The 14,175-nt window shown below is 40.1% G+C and overlaps 1 protein-coding gene across 4 annotated transcripts in view; it reads right to left on the bottom strand.

Annotated features, from left to right (window-relative positions):
- Positions 1-475: 475 nt before the first annotated feature.
- The window catches only part of cwc15 (CWC15 spliceosome associated protein homolog), an 80,810-nt gene continuing 67,110 nt past the window's right edge, over positions 476-14,175 (bottom strand). For all 4 annotated transcript variants that reach the window (XM_048597826.1, XM_048597828.1, XM_048597825.1 and 1 more), the window contains 2 exons: positions 8,906-9,012; positions 476-1,054 (listed from right to left, as the gene is read on the bottom strand). In XM_048597826.1, coding sequence (XP_048453783.1) covers positions 925-1,054; positions 8,906-9,012 — 237 coding nt within the window. In that variant the 3' untranslated portion in view covers positions 476-924. The remainder of the gene's footprint in view (positions 1,055-8,905; positions 9,013-14,175) is intronic.

A 14,175-nucleotide genomic window follows, 5' to 3' on the forward strand; every position in this document is an offset into this window, starting at 1 on the left:
CTCTAGAGCCTTTTTCGATCCTTTGGATCGGAACTTCATAAATAAAATTTCAAAATCCCAGAATGATCGCCATCACTTAAACTCTAAAGCACAAAATGTCCTTTGGATTACAAAGACATCATGCAATATACCAAATGTTTGTATAATATTGGATACTTCAATTGCTTTTGCAATTATACAGTGAATTTCACACTCAAGTGTTCCAAGGTGCTAAAAATATAACTTTGACACTCTTGAGCTGTGTTGCTTACCTCAATCAACTTTCTCGATTAGATTAAGGTACTCAATTTGCTTTTAATAACTCCATGATGGATGTCCTTGATAAACTTGCTGTTCCAGATGAAAGTTTATTTTATCCCTGCTGATGTTAATACCTTCACCAAATCTTAAAGTGTGAAACACAACAAAATCACAGTTCAACTTGTGTCAAGAATTCACTTTGTTCACAATGACAATAGCACAATTTTAAATTAACTTGATTTTAATAGTAAAATTTATTTTTAAAATCAGGATAAAGTCAAATAACGAAATGTTTTATTCCTGACTTACTAGGTTGAAAGATGGAAGTTACATCCTTAAAGCCTGCCCTACACCAAAAGAATTGCAATCTATTTTTAACATCTCGTGGTATTGCTCATAACATACAATCAGATATTCGCCAGAAGTTTCAAGACATACAGATGTCATCTGTGAAGCAACAGGATGCAATGAAGTAGAAATCAGGTGCTTCATGAAGAAATGTACCATTATTTCTTGATATCTTGATACCTAAGAGCAGGACTGAAAGAAACTTCAAAGATGTTGATTGCCTTACGTTTAGTTGACACAAGATCCACGGCAACAAATAGAGGAAAATAGAGTTTGTAGTCCTCAGGAGAGAAAATTAAGTTTCCTGCAACCAGTGAACAGAGTATTTAATGTTAATTACTTAATGTACTTTTCCATAAACTTCTTGTGGAATTCTGAACGAAGTGTATCATTCACAAATCTTTTATCCCTCTTTGACTCATCTATTCCTTTCGCACAGTTCTTGAACACTACGTCGTCGTCCCACCTAGAAGGAAAACAGAATTACATTATGGCACTAATGACCTAGGTAGAAAAGCACCGAAAGTTTTCTTTGGGCAAGACATGTTGCAGCTACATAAAACCCTTGTTAGGCCGCATTTGGAGTATTGTGTGCAGTTTCAGTCACCACACTACCAGAAGGATGTGGAAGCTTTGGAGAGAATAGAGAGATGGTTCACCAGGATGTTGCCTGGTCTCCACGGCATTGACTATGAGGAAAGGTTAAAAAGACTAGGATTGTTTTCACTGGAAAGATGGTGGCTGAGAGGAGACCTTATAGAGATCTACAAATTATGAGAGGCGGAGATAGGGCGGAAAGTCAGAGGAATTTTTCCCAGGATTGAAGTTTCAATTACAAGGGGGCACAGGTTCAAGGTCAGAGAGGGAAAGTTTAAGGGAGACGTGAGAGGGACAGTTTTCACGTACAGAGTGGTAGCAGCCTGGAATGCACTACCAGAAGAGTTGGTGGAAGTGGACACATTGAAGACATTTAAGCAGCACCTAGATGGATATATGAATAGGGAGGGAATAGAGGGATACCGATCAAAAAATGGCAGGTTTGTTTTTGGATTAATTAGGGCATAACGGTCAGCACAGGCTTGGAGGGCCAAAGGGCCTGCTCCTGTGCTGTACTTTTTCATTTGTTCATTTGTATTCATTTGCTCACAATTTTTGATGCTAGCAATGAAGATTACTGAATATTAGAGATATCAAAATATAAGGCTGAAGCATTTGCAGCAATGTCCAGCCAAAGGTATCAAGTTGGTGATCCATCTTGGCCTCTTCAGGAGGTCCTCAGCATTACAGATACCCATCTTCAGCCAACTCAATTCATTCCACATCATGTCAAGAAACTACTGAAGGCGCTAGATACTGTAATGGCTGTAGGCCCTGATAATATGCCCACAGTAGTACTGAAGACCCATCCCCAGAACTTGCTATATATCTAGCCAAGATGTTCGAGTACAGCTACAACACTGCCATCTGCCCACTAATTTCCAAAATTGCCCAGCTGTGCTCTACACAAATTAATCACCCCATGAGTGTATGTAGTCTTGATCACTAGTTAAGTGATGGAAGGAGTCATCAACAGTTCTAGCAAACAACATTTGCTTAGCAATCACCTCCTCACTGATGTTCAATTTGAGTTCCAACAGGGTCCTTCTACTCCTGACTTGATTACAGACTTGGTCCAAATATGGACAAAAGAGCTGAATTCTAAACAGCAGGTGAGAGAGACTGCCCTTGATCAGGCAGCATTTGATCAAGTATGGCATTAAGAAGCCCTAATCAAACTATAGTCAATGACAATCAGGGAAACCTCTGGATGGATTCATACTTAGCACAAGGGAATATGGTTTTGGTTTCTGGATATTAGTCATCTCAGCTCCAGGACATCATTCCCACAGTTCTTCAGGGTTGTGTGCTAGGTCCAAATATCTGCAATAGCTTCATCAATGACCTTCTCTTCAGTTGAAGGTCAGAAGTGGGGATGTTTGCTGACCATTGTACAATATTCAGCACCCACTTACAACTCCTCAGATACCAAAACAGTCCATGTCTAAATGCAGCAAGACCTAAACAATATCCAGGTTTGGGCTGACAAGGGACAAGTAATATTCATACCACACAAGTGCCAGTAATTACTATCTTTGAGAAGAGAGAATCTAACCATCAGCAACATATTATGTGGCTACGAGAGCAAGTCTGAGGCAAGGAATCTGCACAGTGTGGCTTACCTCCTGACTTCCAAAGTCTAGCTGCCACCTACAAGAATACTCCCCATTTTCCTGAATGAATAAGTCTTTAATAACACTCAAAAAGCTTGATACTATCCAGGAAGAAGCAGTCTGCTTTATTGGTACCACATCTTCAAACATTCACTCACTCCACCACTGATGCACAGTAGCAGTATTATCCACAAAATGCATTGCTAAAATTCACCAAGCCCCTTAAGATAGCCCTCTTCCAAAACCCATGACCACCATCATCTAGAAGGACAAGAGCAGCAGCCATATGGGAACACCAAAACCTGCACGTTCCTCTCCAAGCCTTATACAATCTTGGCTAATACCATTCCTTTAACATTTCTAGGTCAAAATCCTCAAACTCCCCCGATAACAATATTATGGTTATACCTTCACCAAATGGACTGCAATGGTTCAAGAGGCAGTTCATCATACCTTCTCCAGGCCAATGAGAAATAGAGATAATGCTTGTCTTGAAGCGATGACCACATTCCTTGAATGAATGAATTTGACAAAAACAAACCACTAGAATAGCAGTGGCCAGAATAGCAGTGAGTGGGGTGGATTCATCAGAGCCTGCCGGACAGGAGGTATGATCAGAAAGATCACCAGCCCCAGAAACGGAGTCCATAGTTGGATTGATAGGATAGACCCCTCCCACCACCAGTAAAATAACAGAGGCAGGAACGCAACTGGTACACCCCTTAATTACAACGTGACCAAGGTTAGGAAATAAACAATCCAGGGTACAAAAGATTTCAGGAAGACAAGCAAAGTGGTAGAGGAGTAGGAGAAGTAGCCCTGATAGTGAAGGATGGCATTAGAATAATATTTTAATAAGAGTTTTGAAGATCAGCAAGTAGAATTAAAAGTCAGAAAGCAATGGCTGGAATAGTTAATAGTAATCACACTATTGGAGAAGGCACAAAAAACTGGAGATTATAACAAGGCAATAAAATAATCAAAGATAACAAGGTGTACAGCTGGATGAACACAGCAGGCCAAGCAGCATCAGAGGAGCAGGAAGGCTGACGTTTCGGGCCTAGACCCTTCTTCAGACCCTTTTTCTGAAGGAGGGTCTAGGCCCGAAATGTCAGTCTTCCTGCTTGGCCTGCTGTGTTCATCCAGCTCTACACCTTGTTATCTCAGATTCTCCAGCATCTGCAGTTCCTACTATCTCTCATAAAATAATCAAGCGGGCTTTTAACCTTCGAGTAAACTTGAAAAATCAGATGCACCAAAGTAGCTTGAAAGTTGAGTTTGTGACTGTTTTCTAGACCAATATGCTGGTGAACAAACTATTTTGGAGCTAGCATCATAAAATAAGAGATTCACTACTCATCTCTTTGTAAAAGATCCTCCAGGAAAAAGTGGACATAATACAATTGAATTTAATATTAAGTTTGATAGTGAAATACTTGAGCTCAAAACACAAATCTTAATTTTAAATTGGTGAAATAATGTTACATAAAAGAAGAGGCTAATAATAGTAAGGTAGTAACAAGTCATTAGTAGTAAGCCTAAGTATTGAGACAGTTTCAGAAAACAACAAAAGAGTGCCCGAACAGTTGATTTAAAGCGGAATAAAACAGGCTGAAAGCGAATTATCTAGGATTTTAAGAAAAACAATAGGAGCTTTTAAAAGTATATGAAACATATAGCTAAAGCAAAAATCTGTCTCTTAGAAGCAAAAACAGAAGTTAACTGGCAAATGAGAAACTGGCAGCAATGATGAACAAATATTTCATGCTTGTCGTTACAGGAGGAAACACAAATTACACACTAGGAAAATACATCAACCAAGGAGTTAAAAATCACGAGGAATTTAAAGTAATTATCAGCATAGACAGTATTAAAAGAAACGTGAGGAATGAGAAGCTGACAAATCACCATGTCTTAATTGCCATAATCTTAAAAGTTCTAAAAAGATAGCTGTAGAAATAACAGATACAGAATATTCTGAAATTCCCTAGATTCTGAAATAGTTCCAGCAGATCAGAATTTAGCAAAAATAAAACTGTTATACAAGAAATGAGCAAGAAAAACAGGTTCACAGGCTAGCTAGCCTGGCATTAGTCATTAAAAAATTGTTGGAACCCATTAGAAAATCTTGATAATGCAGTTATAAAGTCACAGAATGATCAGAAAGAGTCAACACGGCTTTCCAAAAAGGAAATTGTGTTTGATACATTTATTAAGAGCTTTATGAGGGCGTAACTAAAAGGACAGATCAAGGTAAACGAGTAGGTAGACTTCAATTATGCATTGATAAGCTGCCACACAAATGGTTACCATGCAATGACTCTTGCAGTTGGGATAACACGTTACCACTGATCGAAGATTAAAAATTAGATTACGAAACAGAAAACAGATACAAAAAGACAATTTTCAAAATAGTTAACAATGATGATTGGTGTGCTGCAAGATCAGTGCTGGGGCCTCAGCTATTTATAATCTACGCTAAAGAATTTGATAACGTAAAAGACAAGAAGAGTTATGTATCAATTTTGCCAACAAAGCAATGGGAGAATGTGAGCTGAGAAGAAACAGAGGTTGCAAGGAGATATAGGCAGATGGAGTATCATGAGACAGGTACAAAGAGGAAAAGTGAAAGAATTTTCATTCTGCCAATGCAAAAAGAAAAGAATTATTTTTTAAAAATAGGTATGGAACTTTTAAACATTGACGTTCAGAGAGATATATAGATGTACTTGTACAAGGAATACAAAGTTACCAAACAGCTATAATTAGGAAGGTAACATTGTCCCTTATTCTAAGTCAGAAATCACACAATACCAGGTTATAGTCCAGCAGGTTTATTTCAAATCACAAGCTTTCAGAGCGCAGCCCCTTTGTCACATGAAGTGAGAGAGAAGCACAAAGACACAGAATTTATAGGCAGAGAGATCAAAAGATCATACAAATGGTGCGAGTGGATTGTTGAATAATAAGTCTCTGCAGGTGATCAAAAATGTCAGATGGTGTGAGTAAAGCGTAAACGGCTGAATAACAAGTGAAGGGATGACCTATAATCCGATTAAATGAGGCAGAGTTAATTACAAAAAATTAAAAATAAAAGTGGTGCTGGAGATAAACCAAATGACTGGAATATCACAATGGGTATAAGAGTCGCATGCCAAGGGTCTAACCAAAGTAACAAGTAATCCAAAACCGTACAAACTAGTAAAGGTAGAGAGATCATAACAATTTACCAAGGTGATGGCATCAAAACAGGACAGCAAGGAAGATTTTACACATACAGAACATGGTGGGATCACATGCAGGGAACCATGAACCCAAGATCATGGTTGAGGCAGTCTTCATGTGTAGGGAACTTGGCTATCAGTTTCGGCTTGGCGATTGTGCGTTGTTGTGTATCTAAAGGCCGCCTTGGAGGAGACTTACCCGAAGATCGAAGATTTAAGGCCCTTGGCTGCTGAAGTGCTCCCCGACTGTGAGGGAACATTCTTCTCTGGCAATTGTTGCGCGGTGTCCATTCACCCGTTGTCATAGCATCTGCATGGTCTCATCAATATACAATGCCTGGGGGCATCTGTGTCTGCAGAGAATGAGACAGACAACATTGCCTGAGTCACATGAGTATCTGCCGTGTACATGGTGGGTAGTGTTCCCACATGTGATGGTTGTATCCATGTCGATGATCTGGCATGTCTTGCAGAGGTTGCCATGGCAGATTTGTGTGGTGTTGTGGTCGAAGTTGTCCTGAAGGCTGGGTAGTTTGCTGTGAGCGATGATCTGTTTAAGATTTGGCGGTTGTTTAAAGGTGAAAAGTGGAGGCATAGCAATACTCTTGGTGAGAGGCTCATCATCATCGATGACATGTTGAAGGCTGCAAAGAACATGGTGTAGTCTCTCTGTTTCAGGGAGCACTGGATAATGAAGGGTACTCTATCGGTTGTATCCTGTGCCTGGCTTTTGAGGAGGTCGTCGCAGTTTTTTGCTGTGGTATGTCAGAACTGGCGATGAATAATTTGAGCATTGTTTCCCATTCTTAAGAGGGCACGCTTCAAAATCTTTAGGTGCCCGTCGCGTTCCCTCTCATCTGAGCAGATCTTGTGCATGCATAGGGCTTGTCCGTAGACGATGGGTTCTTTAATATGTTTTGGGTGGAAGCTAGAGAAGTGCAGCATCATGAGGTTATCCGTGGGTTTGCGGTAGAGTGAGGTACTGAGGTGTCTGTCCTTGATGTATGTGTCCAAGAATGAGACTGATTCTGAACAGTAGTCCATGGTAAGTCCGATGGTGGGATGAAACTTGTTGATATCTGTAGGTAGTCATTCCAGTGATTCCTCGCGACGAGTTCAAAGGAAGAAAACGTCAATGTATCTGATGCATAGCGTTGGTCGGAGGTCCTGCATAGCAAACAAGTCTTGCTTGAACTTGTGCGCGAATATGTTGACATATTGGAGTGCAGATTTGGTCCCCATGGCTGTTCCCAGTGTCTGGATGAAGAACTGGTTGTCAAAGGTGAAGACATTATGGTCAAGGTGAAGCAGATGAGTTGTAGGGTGGCATCTGAAAATTGGCAGTTGTTAGTCTTGAGTGATGAGGCTGTTGCAGTGATGCCGTTGTGTTGGGGAAGCTGGTGTAGAGTGCCAAAACGTCCATTGTGACGAGGAATGTTCCTGGTTCGACTGGTCCATGGGTGCTGAGTTTCTATAAGCAATCCGTAGTATCACGAAAGAAGCTGGGTGCTCCTTGTACAATGGGTTTCAAGATGCCCTTGACATAGCCAGAGTGTTATGATCTCTACCTTAATTAGTTTGTACAGTTTTGCATTACTTATTACTTTGGTTAGACCCTCGGCATGTGACTGTTATACTATCATGTTATTCCAGTCATTTGGTTTGTCTCCAACACCACCTTATTTTTACTTTTCTGCAATTATCTCTCTGCCTCATTCAATCGGATTATAGGTCATCCCTTCACTTGTTATTCAGCTGTTGACACTTTACTCGCACCATTTGTATGATCTTTTGATCTCTCTGCCTATAAATTCTGTGTCTGTGTGCTTCCCTCTCACTTCATGTGACAAAGGGGTTGTGCTCTGAAAGCTTGTAATTTGAAATAAACCTGTTGGACTATAACCTGGTGTGGGACTTCTGACTTTGTCCACCCCAGTCCAACACCAGCACCTCCACCTTATTGCAAGGGGAGTGAGTGTAAGAATAAGGAAGCCTTGCCGCAATTGTAAAGGACTTTGGTGAGACCACATTTGGAGTATTGTGCATAGTTTTGGTCTACATATCTAAGGATGGATACATTTAGCTAAGTGATGGACAGTGAAGATTCAATAGATTGTTCCAAGGCTGAACAGATATAGTGAGAGACAGATAAACAGTAAAATACTTGCTGGAACTTAGAAGAATCAGGAGTGATCTAGTTGACACATGAAAGATTTTCAAGGGGATCAGCAGTTTGGACACAGCCGTTGCTTCTGCTGGCTGGGAAGTCTAGAAAATGGGGGTACAGTTTCAATTAAGTGTCAAGCATTTGGGGCATAGATGAAGAGTCTAAAGGTTGTGGATCTTTGGAATTTTCCATCTGAGGGATATGGATGTTTCATTGTTGAGTAATGCTAAGATTGACAAGATTTTTGGCCTCACAGGGAATCCTGGTTTACAAGGCACAAGTTCCTACCTGGCGTTGAAACAGAAGATCAGTCATAACCATACTGAATGATAAAGTAGGCACAAAGGGCATATGGTTTACTACTGCTCCTATTTCTTAAATTTTAGGAATTGCCCTGCCCTCAAAGCATTTTATTTTATGAGATTTGAGTTTTGTGAAACAACTTGATACAGTGGAATCTATGCTCACGCAGTTTAACAGCATAATTTTGATGCTTTAATATATTTTACAGCAGGTAAAAGAAAACAAATACTGTTCTTGCCAATATCATAAAACAAAATTACTGAAAACCGTATAGAAAGTTTTTAAGCATTGGGCTACAGAACATTAGAATTACATTTCCATGTTTCATCTCTATAGAACAGTATACTGGCTATACAAGCAGTCATGAGAATTTCTATTGAGAGATTATTCTAAATGGTCGTCTTTCACATTACCTCCGCTTCACTTTGAAGTTTGACTGTCCAATGAGGTTCAGTAGAGGGTTGCCACTAAGAATATTTTCCATTCTAATTCGTTCCTCTTCAGCTTTTTGTTCACGCTCCTATGGAAGTTATAAAATCAGCTATCTAGAAGTGCTATTCACAAATTTGTTATTCATGAATAAGTTTGTTCTCTAACAGATCGGATATTCGGCAAGAACAATTTTTTCCTAAATGCAAGGAAACGGAGTGTTGTAAATCAAACTACATAAATTCTTTCAATTTCCCAAAACCTCAATGGAGGTTTTCTTATTCACAATAATTAAGATTTATGTAAGCTCTTCATGACAATACAGTTTTCATTTCCACTTTTTTTTTTCTACATTCAAAATTTATTCAAAGTAGCATAGAAACAAGAATAGGCCATTTAACTCCAAGTTTGTTCCACCATTCAATGGAGTCATGGCAGATTTGTAAACTATATCCATAAACCTGTCCTTTCCACATGTTGCTTAATACTTTTGGGCAACAAAAATCTATCAATCTCAGTTTGAAACTCAATAATTCATCAACTATCAATTGTTGTTTGTGAAAGAGAATTCCAAATTTTAAACACATTTTCAGTGCTTTAACCCTTTTTCACAAATTCCTATAACCCATGAGCTGTGTTTTGGGATGTTACAGTTACAAAACATTTTATTGCACTTTTACATGTGCAGCTGCCTCTGTGAATCAACCTTTTCTTGTCACTTCCTCAGTAAAAATTAACTGCGCACTGACCGAGGAGCAAAATTTCAGCATTATGGCTGCGAATGAGGACAAAAATTATGGGCAGATATTTCAGAAGTTAAGATACATATCTTCATTGAGAGTATGTTTAAAATTTGGAATTCCCTTGCACAAACGACAATTGACAGTGGATGAATTGCTAATTTTAAAACTGAGATTGATAGATTTTGTTTTGACGAGAGGTATGGGAAAAAGGAGGGTTTATGAAATTAATTTGCAAATATGCCATGATTCCATTGAATGGCAAAGCAAACATGAAAAGTTTCTCTTGGTCCTATGGTTTTTCGGCTACGTTTTGATTCAGGTGCAGGAGATCTGGAACTGCAGCAGTGGTGCCATTTTGGCTATGCCCATCTGGTTTTGAGAAAATTCAGACCCTAGAGTGCTTAACCAATAGCTGTTCCTTTTCCCAATCAGACCACAATAATTAATTTTTAACAACTTTATACCAAACGTAATTGGTCCCCTGAGCTGAGTACATAAATAAATTATTTTTCAAAATATAGCAGCCTATTTCTCTTATAATTCCAAACCTCTACAGAAAGTATGAGATTTTGCAACAAGGCCAATAATCTTTTTGCCAGAAAGGAAAGGGGGGGGGGAAATTTGAACAATGTTATTTGTCAAAAACATAATTTAGAACTTAGAACATCAAAATGATAAAGACATTGATTTCAGTGTACAACTTATTTGGTAGCTATCTGAAAACACTTCTTTTTAAATCAAGTTAGTTGTGACTTAGAAAACAAGAAAGTGCAATTTGGACATTACAGAAAAAGACATTTTGTCAATGTTTTTCATCAAAATTTCAATAAAATGTACCACTTTGTTTCAGCAATACTGAAGTTCTTTACTACCAAATGACTAAAAATATCATTTAAGTTTGTTTTCATAGATTTTCATTGAATCCCTACAGTGTGGAAACAGGGCCTTCGGCCCAACAAGTCCACACTGACCCTCAAAGCATCCCACACAGAACCTACCTCCCTTTGCCCCCCTAATTTACTCATCCTTGAAAACTATGGGCAATCTAACATGGCCAACCTACCTAGCCTGCACATCTTTGGACTGTGGGAGGAAACCGGAGCACCCGAAGGAAACCCACGCAGACATGGGGAGAATGTGCAAACTCCACACAGACACACAGTCGCCCGAGGGTGGAATCAAACCCGGGTCCCTGGCACTGTGAGGCAGCAGTGCTAACCACTGAGCCACCATGCTGTTTTAAACCGATCATTTTTGAACAGTATCTATCTCTAAAAAAAACATACACATCAAGTACGACCTGTGTTCCACGAATCCAAATTCTGATTAACTGAAACGTTCAACGGTTTCATGCACACCACCCTTCATTGACAATTAATTTTCCAACAAAAAAATAATGTTAGGTTGGATTGATTAGTCTGTAATTCCCTGGTTTTCCCTCTCACCTTTCTCAAAAAGCAGTGATGTGGAATCCTTTAACATTAACGAATGGTTCCTTAATCAAAAGGATTTTAGGAGATTAATAGCTAGGGCACCTATAAAATTGTCAATACTTCCTTTGAAATCCTAAGATGGAAACCGTTAAGTCCTCAAGAATGGGTCACTTTGTACCTTTTTAGTGTCATTATTTTCTTTAATACAGTTAATTTGGTTACACTGATATTAATGAAACACTGTTCCCAATTTTAGAATAGTTTCCTTGAGGTTGCTTAACTAACCTTTTCCTCTATTGTAAACACTGATGCAATAGGGGTTCTTGTGGCATTTTGAACCAGAAGACTGTACGACTTAGGATAAGTAATTCATTCAGTCCTTAATTTGCTTATTGGTTAAAAATCTCTCTTAGCCTTGAATATACTTAACAAACCAGTCTCATCAGCCCTCTGCAGTAAAGAATTCCTCAAATTTACTACCCTCCAAGAAGAAATTTCTCTTCATCTCAGTCTCAAATATATGGCCTTTCATTCTGAGATTATGCCCTCTGGTCCTAGACTCTCCCACAAATGGACACAACCTTTCCAAATCAAGCTCCTTAAGAGTCTTGTACATCTCAATAAGCTTGCCTCTCATTCATCTAAATTCCAACAAGTCTAACCTACTCAAATTCTCATCTGGAATGCCTGCAATGCCAGTATGTCTTTCCTTAGAATGGGGGCCTAAAACACAGTTCACAGTATTCCAGCTGTTTTGGCAAAACCTCCCTACTTTTATACTCTATTCCTTTTGAAATAAAAGCCAATATTCCACTTGCCTTCCCTATTACCAGTTGACCTTGGACATCAACTTTTTGAGATTCACAAGGACTTCCAAATCTCTCTGCTCTGTAGCTGTCTGCAGTCTTTCTCCACTTAAATAATATTTAGCTCCTCTATTCTTCCTGGCAAATTGTGGCCTAGGTTCAAGTCCTACTTGCTCCAAAGGTATGTTATTAGATGTATGAAAAGGTTGATTAAAAATATCTACATGTTGTTGACCAAGTATTTTGCATCATGTTGCCACTTCCTTATTTTTTAACCAGTAATGTCAACATTATCTACATTCATAAGGCACACATTGCTCCTGGCCACTCTACTTTCCCCAATGTAACTAACTTTTGAGCGTTGATTTTGATATCCCTGGCAAGTTTGTGTCTTCTCCCTTTACTGTAAATATTGACAAACTGGTTTCTCAGCACACTAGTCATTGACTTATTTTTATTCACAATATCAAAGGTGCCAGTTTTGAAGGTGTGTTGAGGACCTTTTGTTCCCATTGTAAAATTACAGGTTTCTTTTCATACTCACTTGTAGTTCCGAGAAACAGTTCTATCACTTTTGATGATTTGTAAATACCTCCTCTTACAACTGAAGTCAGCATACCTAAATCGAACTGTTTCAAAGAGGAGTCACATCAGACTTTTGCTTTTTAATTTGGCGTTTCTCTACACATATGCTGACAAACCTGCTGAGTTTCTTTTTTTTTTATTTCAGATCTCCAGATTTGCAGCACTTTGCTTTTGATATTTTACGTTGCAAACCTGAGGCAGATAGGACATAAACCTGAACCTTCTGGCCAGAGGTAAGGGCACTACCTCAAGAGCCCTTAAGGCCTACTGCACCTGGTATTCCCAGGTGGTTTCCCATCCAAACACTAATGAGGTCCGAGTCTGGTTATGTTCCAAGATCAGATAAAATTGGGTGTTTTCAGACCAGCATGGTTGTCATTTGCAAACTGAAAGAATTTTATAACATGGCCCCATAAAACTCAGGAGGAAGTAATAGTCGCAGTGGGGATTGTCAAAATACTTCGATTTTATACAGTATTTACAATGTGTTTCTTCATCGCCTCCAGACTACTCTAATGCTCTGCTGACCAGTCTCCTATTCTCTACAGCTTCATCTCGTCTAAATGTTGTTCCCTGCTAGCAAAACAAACTAATTTTGCTGGTGTACAATGGTTCTTGATCCAACATTTCAAACCTTAAATTCTCACTGTTGAAATTATTTAAAAACCCGTAGCTTCTATTTCCTCCAATGCTAACACTCTCTTTCAACCTGTTGATGAGACCATTACTGTTTTTCTCTTTTTTTCTCATTTTTGGTTGGAACTCTGAGCTGAAGTTGAAAATCCAACATGGAACAAGGGAGTCGCAGTTGTAGTAAACCCGCGGACAAGGGAGGCGCAGTTGTAATAACCCACGGACAAGGGAGGTGCAGTTGTAGTAAACCCGCGGACAAGGGAGGCGCAGTTGTAGTATGGCGCACTGACCTCTACATCACCGAGGCCAGATGCCAACTCTCCGACACCTCCTCCTATCGCCCCCTTGATCATGACCCCATCCCCGAGTACCAAACCATCATCTCCCAAACCATCCACAACCTCATCACCTCAGGTGACCTCCCACCCACGGCCTCCAACCTCATCGTTCCCCAACCCCGCACCGCCTGCTTCTATCTCCTTCCCAAAATCCACAAACCTGAATGCCCTGGTCGACCCATTGTTTCCGCCTGCTCCTGCCCCACCGAGCTGATCTCCAACTATCTGGACTCCATTTTCTCCCCCTTGGTCCAGGAACTCCCTACCTATGTCCGTGACACCACCCACGCCCTCTACCTCCTCCAGAACTTCCAATTCCCTGGTCCCCAACACCTCTTCTTTACCATGGATGTCCAGTCCCTGTACACCTGCATTCCCCATACAGATGGCCTAAAGGCCCTCTGCTTCTTCCTGTCCCGCAGGCCCGACCAGTCCCCCTCCACTGACACCCTCATCCTCTTAGCCGAACTCGTCCTCACACTCAACAACTTCTCTTTCAATTCCTCCCACTTCCTACAGACAAAGCGGGTGGCCATGGGTACCCGCATGGGCCCAAGCTATGCCTGCCTCTTTGTAGGTTACGTGGAACAATCCCTCTTCCGTACCTACGCTGGCCCGAAACCCCACCTCTTCCTCCGTTACATTGATGACTGTATCGGCGCCGCCTCGTGCTCCCACGAGGAGCTCGAACAGTTCATCCACTTCACCAACACCTC

The sequence above is a fragment of the Rhincodon typus genome, chromosome 6 (assembly GCF_021869965.1).
Source record: "Rhincodon typus isolate 14 chromosome 6, sRhiTyp1.1, whole genome shotgun sequence".
Lineage (NCBI taxonomy): Eukaryota > Metazoa > Chordata > Chondrichthyes > Orectolobiformes > Rhincodontidae > Rhincodon > Rhincodon typus.